Raw genomic sequence first — 27,378 nt, forward strand, 5'->3', positions numbered from 1 at the left:
TTTAAATCCTCTGATTCATGGAACCGCAATCCGTGCAAAAATGGGCGCTAAGAGAACCCAGCTTTCAGAATGAATTTCATTGAAAGAGAACGCGCAGGGAGAGCCTTATTAGAGACCAAGTCGACAGCATTAGATTACAAGCGAAATGAGGGGTCGGTGGTATTCTGGTTAATCTGGTCGTCACACATCACGTGTCGGGTAATATTAGGGGCTGTTTACATGGAGGGCGGAAGATCCTATCACTAGGCAGATCAGATCCTTGAGGGTGGATCATCCTACCATCATATGTTTTCTTTATTCAATTTACATGCAAAATCCTGTACTTGGCACCACCGCTAGGGTCTTCCTTGAGATAGGAACTTCGTAGCACTAGGGACAAAAAGAGCAAACATGGCGGCACCCGGGCGTTCAGCTTCTTCAGTTATTCTTCTTTCTCTTATCCTTAGTAACCCCTTCGGCCGAAATTTCTGCATGTAAAGCAAACGAAAAGTTTTTCGGACTTCTCGGATCTTCCTAGTGCTACGATCTTCCTCCCTCCATGTAAACAGCCCCTTAGTTAATAACACGCTAATGTAATAATTTCATACCTTCAAAAGGACACCTTCCTGTCTTATTTAGCGCTCTTTCAACATGCATAATTTTTTCTCCTTTTACTAAGCATATCTGTTACCCCCAGGTTAAACGTAGAACTTTAGTTCAGAGGAAGTGAACTGAGCGAAGGAAGTTCATGAATGAAAACTTTATTTTTAAGTTCGACGTTTGACTCACTTTAGTTCGTCCTTGCCCAGTCCCTGTACGATTTTCTCCCAGGCCCTTACGGTCAATTCGCTTTGGTGACGTATCCGAGGCGAACGGCCAGGGAAAGCCAAGACAAAAACGGACTGCGCATGCGTTTGTTTTATTTTCCAAAATGGTGGACTTACGGGTCTATATGCAAAGAGCGTCAAATTATGGTTTCAAAGCCGTGGTGAATGCATGTGTAATTGTAGATCGAGTGTTGCCATCTTTGTTAACTCCTAAAAATGTAATTGCATGGACCACTTGCCATCGGTTTTAGCTCTTGTGACCTTATTCCGACGGAGCATTATGCGGAATTTGTTGCGTCATAACCTTCAGAAATGGAAACTGCTGTTTCAGAGCAGCTTCGCTGATGCGCTGCTTGTTTTTCAATATTTAACAGTTCGCTCGTTTTGGTAAGGAGTACAATTAAACTTAAGCTTAAACTGAGCACAAAATCTCAACCCGCTTTGAAACAGAGGTTTGATACTTACCAAACGATTTGCTTTGCTTTTTTTCTTGGTTGCCCGTGAGCCTTTCACTGTGGGGTTAAGTCCCCTTTTAAAATGTTACATTCGCTGTCGCCAGGAGGAAGTTTGCAAATTTTAGCTTTAACATGTAAACAACTGCGACTGAAACATGTTCTCTTAGATAAGTTCTCTTAACTTTTTCTTCAACCGAATAATGTATCGAAAATTAAAAACCGGTCGAAACTTTAATTTTCTTGCTGTATGATGTAAAACTACAGAAAAACAAAAGCCTCACGTTGTCGAGTCCCCTGTAAAAAGTACAAAGTTCAAACTTAAAGAAGTCGTACCTTCGTCTTTCTCCTTCAAAGGTGTTGTTAAACTACCAAATTGCTGGTTGACACTCTCTAGTTGGCTTTCTAAAAACGTAGTAAATAACCGGTTGAAAATAGAGAGCCTGTCACTACAACGTGATGATTCATGGTGAAGCCGATCGCTCATTTCCCAGTTAAATAATGCTTGCCTTCAAGTTGCTCGTCGAAAAGGCCCTCTCTAGAGTATAAAGCCGTACTGTATGGTCCATTTGTTTTCCTTTTTTTGTAAAAATGAAAAATAATAAAAACAAAAATAGGAATTCACAACTCTTATACACTCGAAAGAGATTTATCGGCCGAAGCATTTGCATCAAAAATGAGTTCGAACTTACCACTTCTTCCGATTTTTTCGGCGTGGCGCAAGGAGCTCAACGTGAAATTTCGCGCCAGAAAAAAATGAGACATTTGTCTCGATTTTTTTTGTCTAGGCCTCGCTTTTTCGCTCGGACCAGGTGATCCGAAACGGATTGACCGAGATGAAAAACAGAGAGAGGCCTAGGAACTAGGCAAAGTTCGTCCCACTTAATTTGGATCGACAAACATGTTCTATCCGTCTTTTTGAGACAATAAAAATTAAACTAAAATAAGGCCAAAACTTAATTACCTGACCACCAAGCTCTCAAAAAAATTAAATGATATAGTACTTTGGTAAAATTTAGACTAAAATCAGGCAAAACCCAATCTGACAACAAATTCCTATCAAAAGAAAGGTCGACAAGTAAAGAGTATAGTATTACTTTGAAAATTAGACTAAAATAAGGCCAAAACTAACCTGAACAGTGGATCTTCCAAAATTGTGGAAAAGTAGAGTGCATAGTATTAGGTTGAAAATTAGACTAAAATAAGGCCAAAACTAATCTGACCACAGAATCATAAAAGAAATGTCGAGAATTAGATTGTATAGTATTTGGGGTAAAAATTACATTACAATAAGAAAAAAAAATAACCTGGCCACAAATCCTTCCAAAATTGTCGTAAAGTAGAGTGTATAGTATTAGGATGAAAATTAGACTACAATAAGGCCAAAACTAACCTGACGACAAAATCGTGAACAATTATCGAAAAGAAGGGTGTACAGTTTTAGGGTGAAAATAAGACTAAAATAAGGCCAGACATATTTGACCACAAATTCCTCAATAAATCCTGGAAAAGTAGAGTGCATAGTATTATCTGGAACGTTCGACTAAAATAAGACCAAAACTAATCTGACCACAAAATCGTTAACAGTTATCGAAAAATAGATTGTATAGTCTTAGGGTGAAAATAAGACTTCATTAAGGCCAAAACTTATCTAAACACTCTCTGCCAGCATAAGTGCTCGGAGAAACATCACGAAGTGCTTACGCTCGTGGTAAAGAACATCGAAATGCTCTAGTACAAGGGGAAGAAAGTTCAGTGATGTGGAAACATACCTGTGATAGGCATAGAGATAGTGTTCCAGACTTTGTCATGAATGTAACATGAATGTAATGTAAGTAATGTAATGTGTCAAATTTTTAGGAATATATATTACATATGATGTACAAATATTAGTAGAGAAAAATTTTAAGCAGAGGTTGAAAAAAATTAAGAACACAATAAATCTATGGAAGTCAAGAGGATTATCAATTCACGGCAAAGTAAATATTATTAAAACACTTTTATTCCCAACAATGATCTATCCTAGTTCGGTATTATGTACTCCTTTCGAAGTCATAAAAGAATTCAACAGTTTGGTTTTTCGATTTTTGTGGAACGGTAACGACAAGGTTATTAGACTCTCAACTTATGCACCTCATGACCAAGGTGGCCTCAAAATGCTAGATTATGAAAGTATGGTTAAAGCTTTAAGGCTAAGCTGGTTAAAACGAATAGTTGACCCAGATTACTCTGGATTTTGGAAGTCATATCTTGATCATCTTTTGGTATACGAAAGGGGGTTATTTTTAATTCAGTGCAATTATGATATCAACCGATTAACAATCTCAGCGACCTTTTATCGAGAACTTTTGGAGTGGTGGTCAAAATTAAGAGAAGTCAAGGACCCCGAAAATACATATAAGTATATTTTATGGAACAACAGAGATATAAAGATTGACGGTAAGAGTGTCTTTTATAAACATTTTTTTGATAACAATATCATATACACAAATCATCTGCTTTATGATATGACAAATATTGAATCTTTCAATGTTGTCAAAAGTTACAGGATTAAAGAACTCTAATTTTTTAGTATGGACCGGTCTAAGGCAATCAGTTCCATTGAAACTGCGCTTTCACATGCCCGACGTAGAAAATATCTTTGATTTAGAAAATTTTAAGGTGGCTAGAAGTAGTTTTCAGCATTTTTACTTAGTATTATTTGAAGGGTTAATAAAAACAGTTAAAGAAAGATAGCAACTTCACCTTGGCCTAGTTTAATTGCCATTTATAAGTTAATTGAAATTTGACATTGTGACGTCATCAGTTGTTACCATGGTAACATTACTAGGTGATAAGCAAGACCTATTTTTGAGCTTCTGGTGCTGATAACTTTAAAATTTGTCCGGTGACCCCCAACTATTTTTACGTAATAGTGTTTTGCACTTAAAAAGGAAACTTTAAAGCAATTTTAAAAAAATTCTACGGAGCGAATTTTTTGATATTGCAATAAAACACGATTATTCAGTGCTGTAGAATCCGCTCCGTAGAATTTTTTCAAAATTGCCATACAGTTTTCTCTTCATGATTGGGCCGTATTAAAATAATAAAAAATGGGGGTCACCGGGCTCGTTCGCTTGTAAATATCTTCGCGAATTCAAACATTTTCCGCGCGATTCGCGCGCGATCCCACGCACTTAAAATCTAGACTTTTAAAGATCGACATCTGCTCATGCTAATTTTGACAACCGCTGACTGTTATTCGCTGTGTACACGCTGTCGATATTTGTGTAAAATAACTGCCTCGAACGACGAATTCAGCTGACATTTGCTGACTTTGACATTTCTTACATTTGCATTGTAGTTTAAAACTCACCTTTTAGGATTTGCTCGTAATTTCTGATAAGATTATTTACTTTTCTGCGCCTGGATTCCGCGAAAATGCGAGCGAAATAGCTCACACGTGCTTATGACAGTGGTGAAAATGCAATGTCGTTGGATCGCTTGGATGATGAGTTTTTTTCACACAGAGTACTATTCTTCGTGGCTGTTTTCTTCAAAGTGTTTTACTATGGCCGCAAGGATTCTCTTGGTGCGAGTGACTCGCGGTTTCTTCGATTGTGATGTGGATGGCGCATGCGAGAGGATCGCAACTACTCCTTTTTTGCCAAACCTCGAGTAAACATTACGAAGATCATTGTAAGAAAGGCCGCTCCCAGCAATATTTTGAACCAACGCTTTTTTAACTGGACCATTATCGTCGCTGGTGTTGAATAGCTTGTTGCTGAATGTGAGAAGGAGCTCGTGGCGGCGATCAAGGTACAACATGTTTTCAATCGCATGTGAAACGCTGGTGACACTGGACCTTTTGATGATGTCTTCTGTGCTCAAGTTTAGCGGTGAGTCAAATAGAATTCTTCGCAGAGCCCGTACATCCTCTAATGCATCGTGTGCATCAAATTCTTCGTTGAAAAGGTGGATGTACAGACTCCGCTGGTTGGGTTTGCAGAAGCCATCATTTCCGAGTAGAAGCGCTGTGTGTTTGTCGTTGATTAGGCTCTTGACAAGATGCTGACTGTCGGCAAAATTGACATTCATTTCGGTAAGATTATCTTGAAAGGTTCTGTCACTGTTTCGAAGCAGTATAGGCACATCAAATGTGGCAGAATTATGGTCAATTAAAACTAAAGTAGAATTAGAATCTTTATCTTGTAGTTGCTTTAGAAATGTAATAAAATCTTGAAGTGCCTTTCCTGGGTTGACACTCACCACCGGACTGTTTGATTTACACAATGTCCTTTCTCCATTAATTGACTTGATAGTCAAATTGTTTACAAGTGAAGCCCCAGTGCTGATGTTACTTCTTGGTAGAATATAGTGTGAGAATTCATGCTTGCCATCTTCACTGGTGGCGGATATTTGACAAAGCTCAGCTGCTCTCCCGGTACATGTTGTCTCGGTGTCGAATACAATTAACTTGTGTTTTCTCATGGGGTCATATAGTAAGGAAACCTGGGTGGGTCGTGGTTTGTGAGGTGACACTAGTTGCTCATATCTTTTAAATTCAGTTAATGGTATCTTCTCCGACAGATCAATTGCAATTTGCGAGTCTGCGCTTTTTGTGGTATCTAAATTCAAACCCACTGAGGATCCATATGTGGTTCCCTCATTACTTTCCTTTCTCAGTGTCTGTGAGGTTTTCTGTCTTGCTAGCTGACTACGCCTACTTTTGAATTCTTTTGTTTTCCTCTGTTTGTTGTAAGCAACCCTTTTGTCCATTGCGGCAGCATGATCAATGTGGTGAAATCCAGGCTCGATGTTGAGATGTTCTAATGCTCTTGCAAAGTAACTATAACCAATGTTGGTTTGAGCTACTCCACATGCAACCCTGAAGTCATTGCTTTCACTGCCTCCGTAATAACGGGTCTTGGGATTTTTTGCACCTATCGTGCTGTTGAGGCTCTCATTCCTCTGCGAATTGGCACAAGGTGCAAGTTTGTTGACAACAATGTCAGTCGAGTACTCACTGAATAATTCAGTGAGTACCTTCTTTAGTGCCTCGCCATGGAGATCTTTACAATTTGGCAGGTCTGTGTGTTTATAAGCAGTTGGACTCTGCTTATAACCACACCAAGAGACATTGCAAGAAGTATGTTCTCCAAATGCATGGGGGATGATGCATTGGAGGCCTTGTTTGAGTGATTTTGAATCCCCTGCATTTTGAGTTACACAGTAACTAAAACACTTCGTCAGGTAGTTTATGACCTTCGGACTCAGAGCTGAACAGTTGGATCCCTTGAAACGATCCTTTAAATTGTACAGTCTAGAGTTTAGGGATCTTTTAGCATGCACGATGTCAGACCATTTCTGAACACCATATGGTACTTTCTTGTTGATGTCCGCTAAGGTTGTGGAGTCGTCATCCCCAACATAGACAGAGTATTTAATACCAGATTGTGGAGCTTTGGTCCATAACTCGCACGCAACATCTCTCTCCATACTCTTTGAAGATCCGCTGTGGTTCTTACGGCAGTCGTGTTTGGTTTCTTTTCCTGTCACTTTGTTGGCTGCACATGACCTACACATCTTGCATCGAGTAGAGTAACTAAGCACCTTTCCAGTTGCAAGGCCCATTGCAGCCCCATGACCAGTTGTGGAATTATGCCCCCTTCCCGGTTTCTGCCATCCCATGTCATATGATACTGCAATGCCTACAAGACCCTCAGTGGGCTCAACAGTGGATTGTTCTGCGATAGCTTTTTCTAATTCGAGGCTACATTCACAACTTTCTCTTGCCACTTCCTCCACTGCTTTTCCAATTTCCCTTTCTCTTGTTTTAAAAAGTACCATATTCATTGTTGGAATGTTCATTGTGGACAACAAATTACTCAAGTGTGTATGCCCAATCCCAGCATGCAGGGACCCCAATGCCGTCCTGGTGTTGACATCACTCACAAGAGGGCCACGGCTACCAGTCCTGTGTTGTGCTGACGATTTCACTTCATTTGTGCCACCACAAAAAGTACACTTTATGCTAAAAAAGCTAGACAATCCACTGCGTTTTTCCATAAGTATGTTTTGAAGGGATAATGGACCTGTGTGACCAATAAATAATATTAAAGACTCACCATGGTGGTCTTAGAGTACGAGCAGTCTCTTATTTTTGGTTGGGATAGTGGAGCGAGCAAGCCCGCACGCGGAAGTCGCCTGCTGCGGAAAGTCAGCCACGTGAGGGTGGGTATTTTTAGTTTTTTTCCTCGAGAGGGTGACTTTCCGTAGAAGGTGACTTACCTCGCTCACACTACTAATGCTCGCTCTACTATTTCAAACAAAAATATTATTTGACCCTAATTCTCCTGTCCCCCATTGTTTAAATTACTCACTTAATTACATCCATTTTGAAATCCCTGGTGATCCTTGGAATCTGATTGGTCCAAAATGATGCAATTTATTCCCAAATTGCACCATTTCTTGCTCTAAATTGCATCCTTTCTTTAGCCCATCAAAATGGAAAGGAAGTAACACAAATAGAATATTAATATTGACAATGATACTCTGTGATTTCAAAATGGATGTAACTGTATTTATTTTTTGCTAGAAATGGATACCAGTAATTTGACAGAACTAAGTTATTACTAAAAAATCATTTTCTTGATTACAAATTTACAGTAATGGTAACAAAAGCAGGAACACAAGAGAACAGCTGTGGATACAAGCCAAACTTTTTTCACAGCAGTTTTCTGCTCTCCCAATCTTTGACTAGTGTTACCATATTCAAATTGAAGTGGCTTTCGCTCAACCGAATGCAAATTGAAATAGAATGATTTCACATAACCTGTGAAACAAGTTTATGTTCACTATGTTTTATATAGGTAATTGAACTGAGTGGAGTGCAATTTGGTCTGAAATCATACGCGTGATTTCAAAATCAAACGAGCGCGCAGATTTCAAATCAAACTCGCGCTGCGCGCTCGTTTGATTTTGAAATCACGCGTATGATTTCAGACCAAATTGCACTCCACTCAGTTCAATTACCAATATAAAACATAGCGAACATAAACTTGTTTCACAGGTTATGTGAAATCATTCTATTTCAATTTGCATTCGGTTGAGCGAAAGCCACTTCAATTTGAATATGGTAACACTAGTCAAAGATTCTCGATCGCGGAAAAATTTGCTTTCACCATGTTATACGATATACTGACTGCGGTTTTAACACAATTTTCCTTGAGGTACCAACTCAAAACATTTCGAGGACCAAAGCTTTTAGGAAGACTTAACCAACAACTCGTACTCGAAGGCGTATAAAATTTTTGGGACACAACTATTTGGCCGCCATCTTTGTTTTGATTTTGTGAAACTTTAAATAACGCGTGCGTGTCGTGGAGGCTAGCCAGACTAGTGCCTAGGCCTTGCGCGAAAAAAAACTACTTCTAGCCACCTTAAGTGCCGTGACTATTATCACTATCTTATAAAGCAAAAATACGAAAAACCAAATAAATGGGCTAAGTTGAGAGAGGAATTCGATCTAGAGGATAAGCAACTTTCGGAGGCATTTGTGATGCCACTGAGAGCCGCAAATGAACCTTATCTACGTTCCTTTCAATATAAAGTATTAAATTTAATTCTATACACAAATGAATTACTTTGTAAGATAGGCTATGCTTCGAACCCCAACTGCTCCTTCTGTCATCACACTATAGAGACGATATCTCATATTTTCTTTGATTGTTCTTTCTCGACCTCCTTTTGGAATGAAGTTTGTGACAAAATTTTAAATAAACTAAACAGTTGCGTAGGCCTCTCTTTAAAATATTGTGAGATTATTTTAGGGTTCTTAAAGGAGGAGATGGATCTGCAAAACTATATACTTATTTTAGGAAAAACGCATCTGTGGACTTGCTGGTGTAAAGAAACGAAACCATCTTTTAGCCACTTTAAGAGAATTTTTTTAAATAAATATCAAACTGAAAGGCACATTTCTCTTAAATCGAATAAGACCAATTCGTTTAGGAAAAAATGGAGAATGTTTGAGGAAACGATTCTTTAAAGATCAAGTCCACAGTTATGTTAAATTACGTACTATATGTAAACTGTAACTGTGTAACTGTGGAAATAACAGGAAAAAAAAAATGAAATGCAAGAAGTTGCCTGGCACTAATTGCGGTGTTGTAAAACTATTATTATTAACTATTGTTAGCTATTATTACTATTAACTATTGTATATTTGTATTGTATGCATGGCAATGTAATGGATTGTATTGTCAATAAAAAAAAAAAAAAAAAAAAAAAATGAATGTAACAGGAACATTTCATAACGATGCGATGTTAAGACAAATCACCGAGGCAGCCATGATAAATAACGTTCAAAAGAGTGTACAGATAAACTTCAAAGGTGAATAGAATTATGCCAGTATCACAAGGCTGTCGACACAGTATAGGGAATGGACATTCATAAAGTCTAGCTACGGAAATGACTTCATGGAACAATTATTGCGCAGAACTGTGTTACCGGTATATTTCATATGAATATGTTCATGCTAGCTTGTTTTATTTGCTTGTTTGTTTGTTTGCATACCATAGGAAAAATAAGAATTTAAAATCATGATTGTGATAAGGCTTTTTCCACAACGATAGGAAGGGAGTTTTTCCAATTTTACTGAGATGATAAACAACGACAAGTGGTGAAGGAAAATTACGAGGAGGTGATATTGGAGATAAAAAACTGGCTCTGCATAGTAGCTCCAGTAAACAAAATATTCTACTGTGGCCAGTAAGGCAGTTGAGAACAAATTAAAACCATCTTCGACTGGTAACACTTTTATTGGTTAAAATGCATCATCTTGTACACGTTGCAGCATTACGTTTAATGCATGACATCTTTTGAACTTGTTTGCTTTAAGAAACATTAATGTCCTCTAGGTCAATGTCATGGTGAAACTTGTAAAGACATCTTCCGCTTGATCCATGCTTCTGTACCGAGAAGAGAAACCCACTTTCATCGACGGCCATGCCAAACATTTCAATCTTGCTCTCTTCATTCCATTCTCTTAGGTAGCGGCGTTTGCCGTCGGCGGTGCGTTGGTAAACACCACTGACGCCGTTGGCCCAAAATCTTCCGGAAGAATAAAAGAGGTTTCTCTTGCTATCCATAGCTAATCCCCTCAATTCATTCATGCGTGAACGCCCATCGCTGATATCGTGCCAGTCTGTTTCGTACACCTTGACTTCGGCAATATTCAAGACCTGGTTCACATATCTTTCACTGGAATCAGACGGTACCGCTCCTACCCCATCTTCTATTGTAGCCTGCTTTGTTTTCTCCACCAGCCAATCTCTCCCACTGTTTGAGCACCCAAGATAGTATTGATGTTCATACCACCAGTTCCTCGGTCTCCTTAGGTACCAGTCTAGGCGATCAAACAGGTCTGGCTCCGGCTTACCGTTATTCCAACGATAGTGCCGTTCGCTTGGCATTCTCCAGTTGAAAATAGCCCCGTAGTAATCAGCGTATGCAAACCGTTCTCCACAAAAGGCAACATCTCTTACGTCGGTTTTTCGGTCCTGATTTGAGAAAAGTTGTTGCATGGTATAGTAGTGTTCAATGGTGATTCCACTCGGTTCTTCTAGGTTCCCGGTTATTTTGAACAGCATGACCTTGCTTTCGCCTCCAGATAATTTGCTTTGAGCAGCTATTGCCAACAGCTTATGTTGAGGTTTAATACTTATCCCAAATGGATGGCAGTTTCCACCACATTCAGATCCGGGTACAGAAATTGTCTTGACCAAGTCTAAGGTCTTGGGATTGATGATCAAGATGTTTTTGGATGCAGGTTGGGCAACATAAAGAAAACCAGCGGAGTAGTGTAATGCACGAGCATTGGAGAATTTACTGCAGTCAGTTTGCACAAGTGTAGCAGGAACAAGGGCCAGGTCTCGTATAGCAAAGAGGAAGTCCTGCTGAAGCTTTCTTCTGTCTTGCGCAGTCGGGTCTTTGATAAATTGTTGGCAGAACTTTTGGTATTCAGGATCGTTTGATTTTGGCCACCAGGCGCATATCTCTGACATGGTGCTGTTGTAAGATGCTTCATCATTTTTGTACTTTAAGGAAGCAGCAAATACAACAGACGCGAAGCCATCTTCTTGATATCGAAAGAGTTTCCTTATGAAACTCCAAGTCAGTCTGGCAGCTTCCGTCGTAGATTTTCCATTTCTGAGCTGGACATCAAAGTAATGGGTGACCAGTCCCTCATCTTTTACCAGGTTAGGGATGTGGAAAAGAGCTTTTTCAACGTACTCGTCTTTTCCTGTTGTGCCAAACACTTCATTGATAAATCGCTGTTGCTTTTCTTTAGCCCGATTAGAATAGTCTTCAGCTTTCAAGTCGTTAATGACCTCCTTCCTCTGTTGGACAATGTTATCGATGTGTTTGAAGTACCATTTCCGTTTTGATTCCTCCCAGATATCTTCCACATCTCTCCTGACCGAGGTGACGTCAGCTTGTATAGCATCCAGCTTTTTCTCCAACTCTTCGAGCTTTTGAGTGACTTCATCTCCACCGCAGACATCTGTAAATGTGCATACAGCGCCTTGGATAGCTGAGGCTACGCTGACAACTAATCCTATGACGCTCAGAGGATCCACAGCTCTTTTCTCTCTCACTGCTCTCTTGTCAGCCGACATCTTGTTGTTAGGGGTTTTGCTTTCAACGTGCAGCCAGTTGGTAATCAAAACCAAAAGAAGCATCACGCGGAGATACTTAAAAACAGCCATGGTACAGGCCAGTAGTACCTGTTATTACGGAAAAAAATCGAAACAGTTTGTTATGCTTCATCTAATAACCCATAAACCAGGCTACACCGCGGACTAAGGTCCCTTTACAGGCGTAATCACGAAGCAGGACATGAAACTATGGAACCAAATCACCACCGACAGCGACGACTGCCTGCAAGACCTGCTACCGATGCAGAGGAACCGGAAGTTACGCTAACTACGTCCTACGAAGAGTTCTAACAGAGCGCTTTGAACGCTCGTATACAAATAGATGGCTTTTCCAATTTTTGTAACTTTGATATAGTTATAGTTTTTTACCATTTTTGATTATTGTGAGCTTACACGTCTGGTGTAAGTATGTACCAATTTCTATTTAATAAAGACTACTTACTTACTTATTTAATTAATATCTACACCATCTCTTTGAAGGAAAAACATCACATGACACAACATCGGACAACAATTATCCACTGATAACTGTCGACTAATTTTATGTCTGTCACCTTCTTCTTCAAGGAAGAATGTCAAAGGTTAGTTCTTTACTGTTTTAACCTAATCATTTCATAACAAAATGGAATAAACTGTTCAGTTTGCCTTTATTTACCTGCAATTACGCCGGGACCCTACTGTTGATTTGCACTTTCCAATAGAAATAGAGCGCGTTTTAGAAATTAATTGGAGGATCGGAATATAACTGAACGCCTTCCTGGCCTACGGGTATATCTGGGATTATAATCCATCAAATATTTTCGCTCGCGCGCGATTGGTCTAAACGCCTCACGTGACCGAATATACCCCAGCTAAAACTGGGGAATATCCGAGGATATTCCCCAAGTGATATTCCCCAATTTCAAAAACTTCAAGGAGCGTCAAGTTTGCAATTAAAATGAAGGGCAAGATGGGGGAACCGTTTGCTTTTGTGACAGAAGAAGAGATAAACCTGCTGGTCGATAAACCAGTACCAGAAAACAACATACGCTCTAAACGTTTTTGACGGTAAGCTGTTCGTAAACGAAATGTTGAAATACTCAAGCTCGTATTTGCGACATTTTCCTCTTGGTTTGAACTCTGTTTAACAGTCCTTGAATTAAAAATGTGGTAAAACTGAAAAATATGAAAGGCGAAAAGTTTTAGCCCATCTCATTTAAGAGTATTTATGGCTTTCTTTCAGTCTGGCGAAATGAGAAAGCCATCAACAAGCTATTAAACGAGTTTAATTAATAAGCTCTAAGCTCGCTCACACGACGGCAAATATTACAGTTGTAATTCAATGAGAGCAATTCGTGCTGGCCTGGATATAAGGAATTTAAATAACGAAAACATAAATTTCAGTACCATTACTGACAGAGTTCAAGCCGGTAAATGATGCTATCAATGCTCACCTGGTCGAGATCGCTCGCAAACATAAAATCTCGTCCACGAAACAAAAACCAGCCATGATCTCGGCCCCGAGATGTCGAAATTCTCTACGAAGAGAAGCAGCTTGTCCTACTTCCAAGCAACAAGTTTAATCCTTAGTGATTGTGAACGACTTCGTTGCTGGCTCCATTCAATGTCACGAGTTAGCAAAGACAGTGCTTTGATGGAATCCAGCAAAAACAACCGGTGGCGTCGTATTCGACTGCAGGTTCAGCTTCGATTTCTTCACAGGTCGTTTTCAGCTAGCAAATTCCACAATTGTATTTTCGATATTAAGTGCTCCAATTGAACACGAGATAAAGGAAGAGAACGACAAAGCGCCGGCTGTTTCGTTGACGACAGTTTACACTTTTTACGGAATGCGATACTTTACAGTTTTTCGCTTTCAGTGATCTTTAGCTTGTTCTCGAGAGGTAGTTAGATTCCCTGTAACCTTATCCGCCACTTGTATCTTGCTTTTGTCTTTCACGGAATTAAACAAGTTTACTTTCCTTTCAAATGTTTTACCAAACAAACGCTTTTGACCTGAAGCGAAATCTGACGTGGAGATTTTGGAAGCCAACTGACAAACTTTGACGTGATTGACATATGACAGAATGGCAGATCCTGCCGATTCCCGCGAGATTCCCGCATGTTGCGAAAAATATTTGAAGGATAATAAACACAATAGCCTCCATTTGACTTTAAAAATATGCTCAGATATTTGTCCTTGGACATTATCTGCTCCTCGAAGCTCACAGTTTTCCTCGAGCTTCGCTCTCGGAAAACTGTTCGCTTCTCGGAACAGATAATGTCCGCGGACAAATATCTGAGCATATTTTCGCGCCAAATGGAGGCTATTGTTTATATAATGCTCTGTGCTGAAGATTTTCCTCAACATTAAAATAGTTTCCCTGAAGACTTCGCTTAGCGTCCACATGTTCATGTTTGGGGAAAGCAAGTTAAAGTTAATTGTCTGCTACTGTGTACTTGTGGGTCCACCACCTCTTGCAGTCTCGTTCTATGTTTGGAATTTTGCAGGGCGTTACAAACCTTCTACGCGTAATAACTTAGCATGACTTAATAGTAATGGCAACTGGGTCAAATATGCCAGAATATATCTTTGCCTGAAATTTTGCAGGCCGATGCAAACCTTTTACCTTACTGACTTAGCATCCTTTAAACCTATTAATGATGAGCCCATGCAATCTACAAAATGTATTCGTCTAGAAGTTGAAAACGACTAAAGTGTCAGTGTATGAAAACAGAACTTGCTTATTTCGTATTTTACCTTCACAAGAAGTTATTCAAAGTTTGGTGCCACGTTTCTCTGGCGTTTTGGCTTGCACCTCACCGTTCACTACGGTAATCAGGTGACCTGTTTACGGCAGGAACTAGGCACAAATGTTTTTTTTTTTTTATTTGAGCGTTTTTTTTTTCAATTTTTCAACAGAGAACTGCCATTATTTTGCCCCTCACACTTTTTTTTTTATTTCGAAGCAGGGAAAAAGAATAATACAGTTTAGAAATTGCAGTATCTGATTGCATATGTCGAGGCCTTGAGAAATAACTTTACGGTAAACATATTGGCCTACGTTGAATGACCTAGATTTAATCGAACGCTCAAATACATGTAGATTGCATTTAGTTACTCAGTTTGTAGAACGTTCCAGCTCGAAAGTTTAAGCACAGGGATGTGCTCGAAACAGGTGCCAGCAACCGCAAGGTCTTTCTAAACAATGGTAATAGCAAGTGGGTTATTTTTACGAGATTTGGTCACTTTGTGGAGACAGAGGAAACACAGGGTCCGTCTTGGAAAAAGCAGGATTTTCTTGTGCAGACTGTTTATCAGAGAAATTATATTCGTTAGATCGATCCTACTGATACTATTGTTTTAGAAGCAACGATGATGAGAATTGACTAGAATTCACGAAGACAATATTGATGATTATGCATGATGGCTGACAATGATTATATAATCCGTTAACCCAGTTTCACGACACTTAGAGTTTTATAAAGGTTTCAAAGGTTAAAAACACGTTTGCCAGACGCGTAAGAAAGCTGTACCCCATGGATGCGCTTCTCGTAGTCTTTCATTGCAATCAATGAAATTTAAAGGTCTTCTTCAAAGAAAAAATGTTATTGTTCGAGCCTAAACCTGAAACGGTGCCTTTGGATAGTACTGCCCGATAGTTATTATTTACCAATGGTTACGGTTTAGCATTGTTCAAGGGTCTTGAAAGTTAGATTTACATTTTTTTTTTCAAAAAAGGGCACTTGTTAGAATTTCCACAACCAAACTTAACACCTTAAGATTTTTTTGTTAGGGGAGTGTGATTCAATGTTTTCCAAACCTGATTCATGAAATTACTCTCACATTTTCTACAGTTTGACAAAAGAAAAATTCTAAGGACTTTTCTGAAATTGAAATGAGGGTGAAATTTGTAAATGTTGCCTCACTAATTGGGCATTACGTTGCCCTTTTTGGGGTTTCTTGATAGCCCGTTCACAACACCAAATTACTTTACTACAGTGAACGTTTAAAAAACGTTGTAAAGATCTCAGGGAAATAAAATGCTGGTTTTTGACGGCATACTACGAATAAACATTATTTAAGGGCTACATCTTGACGATATGAGGAATTTCTCTGAAGAATAAGCTCGATTTAAGATATCGAGGACTGAGGTTTTTAAAGAAAACTGGGCTGTCTTCGCGTATTAATTAAGAAACATACGTTCAATCACTCTTAAATTCCAGAAAGTGAATTTTACAACGGCAAATTAAAGAAAACGTCAAGCATCTCCAGGCCCTAATTGTTCAAGTGGGTATATATAATCCAGATCAATCAAAATATATGTATATATATTTCCTTGTTTTTGTTTTAAAAACACTTAAAGTCGTTGAAAATGCATTTTAAAGAAGGATACTTTGTTTCCTAGTAAATGCCCTTATGTGAAAGTTAAGTTAACGTTCAAAGTGCGCCCTGGAAGCGTTTATGCCAGAAAACCTTTATTGTTATCTAAACTCCGATGAAAGTTGGCCGACAACGCAGAAATATAGCGACAGAGATAAGTATACATAAAATTAAATAAATTCCAATAAATGGACATCAAGCCATCATTGACAGTAAAAAATCAACCTCAATTTGATAGTCCTAGCTACGTGAAGAAATTTAACAAAAATACCAATCATTGCCATTATTTCTAAAAAAAAAAGGGAAAAAAGGGTAAAATGAGGAGCATTAAGAGAATAATACGAAATTACTTACCTAGTTTTTAGAAGACGGGTCTAAAGACTCTGATCACATAGTTTAACTGTAAAAAGTTATTATCGTAAAATGAAATCAATAATTGATCACTTTTAAACCAATGAAATTTTTCCACACACGCTTTCCAGTGAGTGATCAGTTAAAATTTGACGGACACACACAAATGAGCAATCCAATAAAGGTACGTAAACAAAGCCTGTAAAACAAAATTAATCATTACTTAGTCATTATTATTTTGTCTATTTGCAACATTTTCAGTGTCGAGACAAAGATAGAACTGAACCAGGTTAAAAAAAAAAAGAAATAAGTAGTATTAACAATAAAAATAAAAGAGATATTACCAACGGAAACTGGATTTTTTGAAGACAAATTTTTCTTCAGCAGCAGGTGCCTTGTCAAAAACACGTAATTAAAAACAAATGGAAATGAAGCAAGAGTTGTAGAACAAAATTAAAAATTACTTTTCAATTTGTCTTTGCGGATTTGTAACAAAATAGTTTCAGTGAAAGCCGGTTTTAATGAAAATAATCACTTGTTTTGATAGTGAGAAAAATTACCGAAAAATAGTTATTGATCATGTCTAAACCACTGAAATTCTCTGCAGACGGAATTTTCAGGAGGTGTTTCGTTCGCTTAATATTTTAAGAGAAGCACACACAAACGAGTAGAAGTTAAGCTAGACCTCTAGGACAAAATTAAAAAATATATATATTTCCCGTATATTTGTAAGATTTAAACAAGACAAAAGCAGAAAACGGGGGAAAAATATAAAATCGAAAGCGGATCTTAACAAAACACGTGTTTTGTTAAACTTTTAAGATTGGCACATGTGAATTAACAACCATTAGAGGTTAAGCAGACCTGTGTCTATTTGTATTGTGAACAAATTACCTTATAACTTGTTTTGGCGGATTTGTAACAAAATAGTTTCAATGGAAGCTGGATTTTAAGAAAATAATCACATATTTTGATAGTGAAACTAATTACCTTAAAATAGTCATTTATCATTTCTAAACCACTGAAATTCTCTCCAGACGATTTTTTCAGCACGTATTTCGTCAAAATTTTAAGATAAACAACCAAAAATTAACAAATGAATAGAAGATAAGCTAGTCCTGCTAGACAAATTTCAAAAATCACCTCTTAATTTCTTGTCTATTTGTATGAATCTATCAAGACAAAGGCAGAAAACAGGTGGAAAAAATAAAATAGGAGTAGTATGTTAAGAAAAAAAATGCTTTGTCAAGATTTTAATATGGGCACGTACGAATTAACAACCAAATGGAAGTTAATTAGATCTGCGTCCATCTGTATTGTAAACAACACATTGTTTCGAAGTTTAGTAGTTTGCTACTGTCTTTTCTCTCGATCTCACAAGTTCCCGGATTAACCAAAATAAGTAATAAAAAAAAAGATACAAATATAATTAAAAATACAAACAACACCGTGTGCAAACGAATGGAGGTTAAGCAACAGCTGTATAGGAAAATTAAAAATTACCTTTTAATTTGTTTTGGCGGATCTGTAACAAAATAGTATTAATAGAGGCCGGATGTAAATAAAATAATCACATCAATATTTTTATACTGAAACTAATTACCGAAAAATAGTCATTGCTCATTTCTATACCAATGAAATTTTCTCCGGACGAATATTCCAACAGGTATTTCGTCAAAATTTTAAGATAAGCAAAAAGAATTAACAAACGAATAGAGAGTAAGCAAGACCTATAAGACAAAATTTCAAAACATACATTTTAGTAATCGCTCTTCTGTACGCTTTAAATTTTCGTACATTTCTTTGCCTTCCTCAGCAAAACAACAACGTGAAATGACCAAATCCAAGGCTTAATGGAGAACAAAAACACACGACGGTGACGTTTTCAATCTCCTTCCTTACTTGAACGCCGTTCGTATCAACTTTTTTCTCCGATACTTCGCCCACACTGTACAAGTTGAGCGAATTGGAATAATCGCGAAGTAGTAGAAGTATTTTCAAGTGAAGTTTTCGTTGCTGTTGCCAACGTCGTAGCTTAAAGTTCCTAATTTGTCGAAACAAATGCAGAAAACTGGAGTAAAAAAATAAAATCGGGGGCGGATCTTAAGAAAAGCATGTGCTTTGTCATAAAATAGAGGTGAAGCAGACCTGCGTCTATTTGGATTGTGAACAACACATTGTTTCAAAGTTTGGTAGCTACCTGTTTCTTTCCTCTCTCACGTGTTCCCAGATTTACTGAAAAAAAAAACAACTTTTAAATACAAACAGTACCGTAATCAACAATGATTTAACAATGATTTTTTCGCCCTTGACAATGACGCCAAGATGTCGCCGAAACGTAGGCATCTTCTTTTGTTAGTTTTTGCCTGTATATGTTTAAGCAGTACCGTGTACTGGGAACTAGAACTCACGAGCTTTCAGTTGTTATAAACAAAAAGTCATATCTATGTTTCATCCGTTCGATCCCTACCTGGCTCATAAAGAACATCTTTAAACAAGATGAACATTTCACAGGAACGTAATGTTCATCGAACAAAAGGAAAAGGCTGATCCACGACCTGGTCAATGTCTTATTTTACGCTCACTCCAAGATGGCGGATACTTACTGTGACAGACTTGTTACTAACAAAATGACACTTTAACTGTCACTCCGGTTAGTGACATAGCACTGCAGTTAACGTAAATAAATATCGGGTTAGCCTAAGAAGCTCTTAGTTTAGCCTAATTTAGCTCCGGCAGCTTGCGGTTAGCCTTTATATTAGAGGTAAGGATATCTTAGAAAAAAAATTGCAAAGCTGGCAGGCAGTCGCTGGTAATCTAGTGGTAAGGCTCTCTCTTGGGAATCCGACAACCCTGGTTCGACTCTTCTTGGGGTCATCTTTTTTTCTGAGTTAGAAAAAGTAGAAAGAAGTAGGTAAGTGTGAATTTAGTATCCGCCATCTTGAAGTGGGCGTAAGAACTTGCTACTTCCGGGATTACTCGAAGGACTGTTCCACAGAATCTCTTTTAAGCGCCTTGTGCAACAGAATGAAACAAAAAGAAGAACATCTTGCTCGCAGCTTCCATAACAAAGAACACCCATTTCAAGAAAAGGGGTGCTTTGTCAAACTTGTAAGATGGGGTTAACATCAACTAGAGCTTTTATACACCTGCATCTATTTGTATTGTGAAAAAAAATTACCCTATAATTTGTTTTAGCGGATTTGTAACAAAAAAGTAGCAATAGAAGCCAGATGCTAAGAAAATCATCAAATCTTTGATAGTGATCTGACAATAACTACAGAAAAATAGTCATTGATCATTTCTAAACCATTGGAATTTTCTATAGACGAATTTTCCAGCAGTTGTTTCGTTAAAATTATTTTAAGATGAGGACACAAATTAGCAAACGAATAGAGGTCAAGCAAGAACTGCAAAACAAAATTGAAGAATTACCTTTTAATTTGTAGTGAATTTGTAACATTCAAACGAGGCAAAAGTAGAAAACTGTAGTAAAAAATAAAATCGGAGCCGGTTGTTAAGAATAACAGGAACTTTGTTAAAAGTTTTAAGATAAGCACGCACAAAGGCTGCGTTTCTTTTGGATGATCCAGATCAGGAACAATGATCCAACATCACTCGGATCATGGTGCATCAAAAGGAACCGAGGAATCCACTCTGGCCAAGCAGTTTGTCGGTTCCTTTGATGCAGCATGATCCGAGTGAACTTGGTTAAGCAAGACCCGTAAAACAAAATTTAAAAAAAATGTTTAATTGTTTTGTCTTTTTGTAATATTTCAACGAGACAAAAAAGAAAACTGGGGTAAAAAAACAAAGCCGCATCAAGTAAATGTAAATGTAAATGTTTTAAGCCCACACAAATTAATAAACGAATATAGGCTAACCAAGAACTGCAAGACATAACTGAAAAATTACCTTTTAATTTCTCGTCTTCTTGTAACATTTAAACGAGGAAAGGTAAAAAATTGCGGTAAAAAATAAAATCGAAGGCGAATCTTAAGCAGGGGCTTTGTTCCAATTTTTAGATGGGTACATACGAGTTCAAAGCAAATAGAGGTTGAACATACCTGCATCTCTTTGTATTGTGAAGAAATTACCTTATAATTTGTTTTGATGGATTTGTAACTACAGGGTCTTAATAGAATCCGGATTTTAAGAAAATAATCAAATATCTTGATAGTGGAACTAATTACCGAAAAATAGCCATTGATAATTTTAAACCACTGAAATTCTCTCCAGACGAATTTTCCAGCAGGTGTTTCGTCAAAATTTCAATATGAGCACACACCAATTAACAAACGAATAGAGGTTAAAGAAGACCTGTAAGACAAAATTATTAACAAAAGTGTCTTTTAATTTCTTGTCTATTTGTAATAATAGAGACCTCACGAAAACACGACAGCGACGGCAGCGACAACGCCGCAAAGCAATTGGTTCAATGACGAAAAAATCGCTCGATACGTGAGATCTTTGCCGTCCTCTGCAAAACAACAACGTGAAATGACCAAATTCAAGGTTTTGTGGAGAACGTAAGCATACGAGAGTGAATTTTCATCCTACTTCCTTACTTGATTGCCGTTCCTGTTAATTTAGTTGCCGGATAATTCGCCCAAATTGTACGAGTTGAACAAATTGGAATACTATCGAAGTAGTAGAAGTAACGCGAAGTTATATTTTTAAGTGATGTTTTGGTTGCCTTTGCCAACGTCGTTGCTTAAGGTACTTAATTTTGTCCAGACAAAGGCAGAAAACTGGGGTTAACATTGACATCGGAGCTGGATCTTAATAAAAGCAGATGATTTGTCAAAGATTTTAGATGGGCACATTCAAATTAACAACAAGTAGAAGTTAAGCAGACCTGCGTCTGTTTGCTTTGTGAGCAATCGTTAATTGTTTCAAAGTTTGGTAGTTACCTGTTGCTTTTCCCTCTCACAAGTTCCCAGAGTTACCGAAAAAAAAAAAAACCCAAAAACCCAACAGCACCATGTACAGGGAAGTACAACACACGAGCATTCAGTTGTCATAAACACATAGTCAATGAATCTTCCCATTGATTCCTAGCTGGCTGACAAAGAGCACCTTTAAACAAGATGAATTAACATTTCACAGGAACGTAATGTTCAACAGACCAGTTAGAACAACCAATTTCCGTCTTAGAACTACCCAACAGACTACTTCACGGACTCCAAAGCGCCTTGTGCAACAAAATGAATTATAAAGTAGCGTAAGTAAAGGGCACGCTCATCCATTTTCCCATGGGTTACACCCTAACCTGTGCTTGCTTTTAGCTTGACTTCTCACTCGTTTGATTCCATAAAAATCATTAGGGTCTTTCAATACGTACCCTTTCTCAAATCGTCGGGCCGTTCTTCTGTCATGCAAGCTTGCTTGCTTCCAGGCTGAAATTTGTCGTGTACAAGAACGTCTTACAACAAAACCCCAGGCTCAAATACAGGAAGCTCAGTTTCTTTATTCGCCTTCTTTCATTCAAACATATACATCATAATCATATACATGTAGTATCGGATAAGGCAGGAGATCCAGCGAGCTCTAATGAGCTTTTTAAAAGATCTCCGCAGTATTAACACAATTTACTAAGACTAATTACAGAAGGCGGACTAATGACAAGTCAACTAATTACATTGTAGGTATCATTTTACTAATTAACCATATTTGTTCTACTATTAATTACACGACTGATTTTGAATATATAATTTTAAGCCTTCTTTAAAACGATCAAAAGAATCAATGTTCTTGATATCATCAGGTAGACTGTTCCACATAGTTGCTCCTTTACACCTGAGAGAAAATTTTGCATAATTTGTTCTTTTAAATTCAACATGTATTTTTGTCGCGGATCGTGTATTTTAAGAATGTATGCTTTCATTGTTGGTAAAAAAAATTGTGAAATATGCTGGAAGATTACCGTGGTAATACCAATACATGAAAATCCCAGGAGTATATTTAAAGACTTAAACAGATGTCTCGAGTCTTCTGTATAATTTGAGAAAGTGATAATGCTAACAATTTTCTTCTGTAACATGAAAATAGAATGGCAATCCCTCCCCAAAAGGGGGCTAAGAAAACCCAGCTCTCAAAATTAGTTGCTTTGAAAGAGCAAGCCTGAGGAGAGCCTTATTAGGGACCAGACCAATAGCATTAGATTACGAGCGATATGAGGGACTGGTGGTATTTCAGCTAGTCTGGTCGTCACATATTACATATCGAATAATATTAGTAAACAACACCGACGCTAATCTAATAATTTCACCTCTTCAAAGGCACACATTCCTGTCCTATTTAGTGCTTTTTCAATTCACATAAATTTTTCTCCTTTTACCAAGCATTTATTTCTGTCAAACGTCGAACTTTACGTGAGACTTACTAAACTGAGTGAATTAAGTTCATGATAAGTTCAACGTTCGACTCACTTGAGAGTTCGTCCGACTCAATTTAATTTGGATCAAGCAACATAGTATTTTGGTGAAATTTAAGTAAATAAAGCAAAGACTAATATGACCACAAATTCAAGACAAATTGCCCAATATTAGAGTGCAATGTATTAGGGTAAAAATTAGGCAAAGATAAAGCCAAAAACCAACCTGACCACAACATCCTCTAAAATTTTCGAAAAGTAGAGTGAATAGTGTAAGAGTGGAAAATAGACTAATACAAGGCTAAAACTAATCTAAACACATGATCCTGAAAAGCTGATCGTGTTGTCGAAAAGTAGAATGCATTGCATTTTATTGATATCGACGCAGCTTATATAGGTTAGACAAGAAAACTCTATGAACTGGTAAATATCTTTTAAAAGAACTTATCTCATTTTCGGATATTTTTTTCAAAGAATCAATTTTCACTGTTTGCCCACGTACAGCGCTGGCGCCTTTGCATGTTACGAATTCGGCGCGATATAAGATGTTTCTCACTATAGAAGCTGGTTAAAGCGTCTGATCGGGTTTTGGAAGGTCCTTGGAAATAATTTTTGTACGGAAATCACGGTTTTATTTGTTAGAGATAAACTGCGTTCCAAATAACTGAACATTACGGTCTGCTTTCAAATGCGATAGCATAGAAAGCATGCTTTGACACTTAATTACTATAGAAGAGCTGCAAGAAAAAAAAAAAAAAAGAAGAATAGACATAGAATTCTCTATGGTTTATATGAAATTAGGTGTCAAATTTTTCCCCGATAACTTTCTGAGAAAGTTTTGAAGGTTCAGGGATTGTATACTAAATATTTAAAAAAGGCAAGTCAGCTTCAAAGTAGCCGTTGGAAGAATTCACCTCCTTCTCTCAGCGATCTAGATAGGGTTAAAACTATTTCCGACAAGTTTTTCATACTGTGAAATTCAAAGAAATCGTCTAATTCTTTTCTTCTGTAAAAACTCGAAAATATCCGTTGGCCGGTTTGATGTAGATGTCAAATAATAGGATATCCTTAAAAGTGACACACAAGTTGGTAATATAACCGTCATTATGCTTGGGCATCTGAACGAAAACATTCGGTAACCTTTCTGGTTTTGCAGATATTTTACACAACGGTGGTAAATAGAGCTTCAACACTGGGTTTTCGATCAGGGACTGAATGACATTAAGCAGTTACATATAGCAGCTGATGGAAACTTCGGCCTTGCCTTAATGCACAGTGGAGTTGCGCACTGCAAAACAGAGGAAGACCTTAAATGGTTATTGGTCAAAATGATTTCTTTATAACTCCACAATGCACGAAGCATACGTATGGTGCGTGCATTATAATTGTACATATGCACAGAGCACGCGTCAGAATTTTTGCCTGTGAAAATCTGAGAAATTCAGCGACAGACCTTCATTATGGCCGAGCAATTTCCCTCGTTTGACTGCGGTTTCGAGTTTCTTACAGTCGAACCAGGTCAAGCGTACCCCCCTAGACTCTATTAATGGATTGATTATTTGAAAATTGAACCCATTAGTCGTTTCAAAGAATGCATTCATTTATTCATTGTTAACGCGGATCAATGATCAAATTAAAATTCGCAGAACATAGATCCGCGCTAACAGTAAAAGAAATAGCCTGTAAAATTCAAACTACTGACAGTACATTTGAAACAGCTCGTTCGTTCAAACTGTTCCTGCATGTTGTTGACACATTCATATAATTCGTTATGCAAATTTGGTCATGGCAAGAGCACAAAGTCAAGCGCTTGCAAATGAGTCGGGCTGAAAAATTCCAATTTATCTTTCATGTATAGCATTACCTACCTTGTAGCATGAAAAAAGTTTGGTATATATTATTATTTCACCAGACTGTCCATTATACGTCGACGAATAGCGCAACACATGTGCTGCCATTGTCGAAGGTCAACTGAAATGAACATCTTTCACTGTGAGTTCGCATACTTTTCGCTAACTTAATTTGCATATACCTCAAAAAGAGAACCGTTTGTTATAATAAAACGCTTCCAGTCCTTTTTCATTTTTGTTTTTGAATAACTAACGTAAAAAACGCAAGTGTACAAACGTAAAATGTTCATTTAGTGATCATTAGTGAGTTTAAATTTACGCGACAGGACCCACCGTGCCCGGTTTAAAATGGCGAATTTTCTTTCTGACAGTACGCGTTGACTGCTGTAAATCACGAGAAATCTGTTTTTTGGAAAATCCACTGTTATATAAATCAAGAATTGCCACTCTGAATATATTGAGAGGGGTTTTTCCCGCGGGCTTTCTGGTTTTCTGGTTTCATGCATTATTTGTACCGTGGTTCGTATAATCCAATCAGAAATCTAATTTTGATTTGAATACTTGAAACGACTAACGGGTTCAATTTTCAAATAATAGATTCATTAATGGAATCTAGGGGGGTACGCTTGACCTGGTTCGACTGTAATGATATTGTAAACACTAACCGATGATTATCGAGCTCTGAGGTTGTATCTGTCCAAGTCCAAAGTGCGAAGCTCTCTTTCAGCTCCATTGACGCGACTGGACCGAAGCAAACGGCGCCGTGCAAACCGTCTGGTACGAAAATCGCCCGCTCGGTGTTAACACTCTGGACACTATGATAAAAGAGATCAGCGAAAAGGCAGTGCTGTCCACCGTTTACACAAGTTCTTGTCTTCGAGCAACAGCGATAACCTTGTGGTCAGAAGCGGGCTTGGCAGATCGGCACATTTGCCACATTTTGGGCCACAGAAACCCGAACAGTCTCCAACATTACAATTCCCGGCCATCATCAACTCAGCTCAGAAAGTGCAGTGATGTTCTGTCATCTGCTCTAACACGATCCATTCAAACAACACAGATGAAGCAAATGTCTTTGCAACAATTCCAGTCCGTTTCTTCTCGACAACCAAGAGAAATGTCATCCGCAGTTGTAGAATCACACCGATCAACATTCTCCAACACCGCGGTGATTCTCATGGCATGTTCAATTCGTGCACTATAAATTCGGTTCAAATAAACTTGAATCTCCCTTAATCCACAAATAAGTGAAGTATTTGAACTTTTGAAGAGAATCCTTAGCTTGTTGTTTAGCTGTTTTGAGAATTTTTCGCTTCGAATGATTCTCGTCACATGTGAACGATACAAAACGTTTTTCATTGGCTTTCTGTCAAATTTTGAACCAATGACATTGCATCTGATGTGTAAGGAGAAAGTTGACGTTGATTCATTAAAATTCGCACTTGTCTGACGAGTTGCGATTGTTTATATTTTATAAAAGAAATAAAAAAAAAACTTGTTCCTCGTGCATTGTTGAGTTATATAAGCACTTGGAAATTTTTAAGAACACTCGAGAAGTGCAGAGGGGCACTCGCCTACGGCTCGTGTCTCGCTGCACTTCTTTCGTGTTCTTAAAAATTCCCGCGTGCTTATATAACTCAACAATGCACTCGGTGCGTTTTTTATTTCTTTAATAATGTTTGCGCGGGAACCCAAAGGCATTGTTTGATGCAGTGATATGAAGCACACAAACGTCCTAGGCGCTAGCGAGTCAGACATTATCCTCCTTGTACAGAGAGGTAAACGATAGTATACAGGGCAATGAATACTCGCTTCAGCTCTGCTCGCAGGAAGTGATTTCCTCTACTTTATTTCTCTTGAATCTACGCGAAATTCCTCAGTTTCCACCCTGCATCTTATTCCTCCTGGAACATCGACAATCTGTCTCATTTCTGAAAAGCACTACAGGTCCAGTTTCGAACAAGAGCATCTTTCAATATTTGCGAAAAGCTAAATATCGAATTGCAGTTCAAACTATAAATTCGAACATTTGTTTATTTGAATACTTAAGAACGAGTGTACTTTTTACTTCAGTCCGTTAAAACAAGAAGGCAAATTGTTCACGTCATCGGTTTGATGTAGAAAAAATATACAGTATTCAATTTACAAAAGTGCACTTTATTTTCACTCTGACATAAGACAAGACCTATCTTTTAACGCTTACAGCAGAACAGACTGCATAGCAGTCTAATAACACCTCTGGATTTACTGGATTTCTTTCTTGCAGGAATCTGGTGAGGAGATGACATGTAATCAATGCATAAATCTTATTAAAAGAAAACTACTTTAATTTCAATTTAGTCCGTTTACACACGTCGGTTAGCAGAATACTGAGTAGCACTAATCTGCGGAACTGCAGACCGCGGAACCGCGGAACCGCGGAACCTGCGGAACCTAGAGAAATAACTAGTTTTTTTTTCTTTTGCAACTTACATATCAG

The 27,378-nt window shown here is 37.9% G+C and overlaps 2 protein-coding genes and 1 long non-coding RNA gene across 3 annotated transcripts in view; 1 reads left to right on the forward strand and 2 right to left on the reverse strand.

The window, feature by feature from the left end:
- The first annotated feature begins 3,118 nt into the window (after positions 1-3,118).
- The window catches only part of LOC146458819 (uncharacterized), a 182,290-nt gene continuing 158,030 nt past the window's right edge, over positions 3,119-27,378 (forward strand). The window contains exons 1-2 of the long non-coding RNA XR_014858130.1: positions 3,119-3,919; positions 8,685-8,849. This is a non-coding gene — a long non-coding RNA (uncharacterized LOC146458819). The remainder of the gene's footprint in view (positions 3,920-8,684; positions 8,850-27,378) is intronic.
- Positions 4,481-6,943, reverse strand: LOC146458820 (uncharacterized). Its single transcript, XM_085090256.1, has one exon. The coding sequence runs from the start codon at positions 6,926-6,928 to the stop codon at positions 4,772-4,774; it is 2,157 nt and encodes a 718-aa protein (XP_084946382.1). The 5' UTR covers positions 6,929-6,943; the 3' UTR covers positions 4,481-4,771.
- LOC146458821 (uncharacterized) lies at positions 10,042-16,847 on the reverse strand. The gene is made up of 2 exons (XM_085090255.1): positions 16,677-16,847; positions 10,042-12,028 (listed from the first exon to the last, which is right to left on the reverse strand). Exon 2 carries the CDS (start codon positions 12,008-12,010, stop codon positions 10,136-10,138), a length of 1,875 nt encoding a protein of 624 aa, XP_084946381.1. The 5' UTR covers positions 12,011-12,028; positions 16,677-16,847; the 3' UTR covers positions 10,042-10,135.

The sequence above is a fragment of the Pavona decussata genome, unplaced genomic scaffold, assembly GCF_977016875.1.
Source record: "Pavona decussata unplaced genomic scaffold, jaPavDecu1.1 SCAFFOLD_228, whole genome shotgun sequence".
NCBI lineage: Eukaryota > Metazoa > Cnidaria > Anthozoa > Scleractinia > Agariciidae > Pavona > Pavona decussata.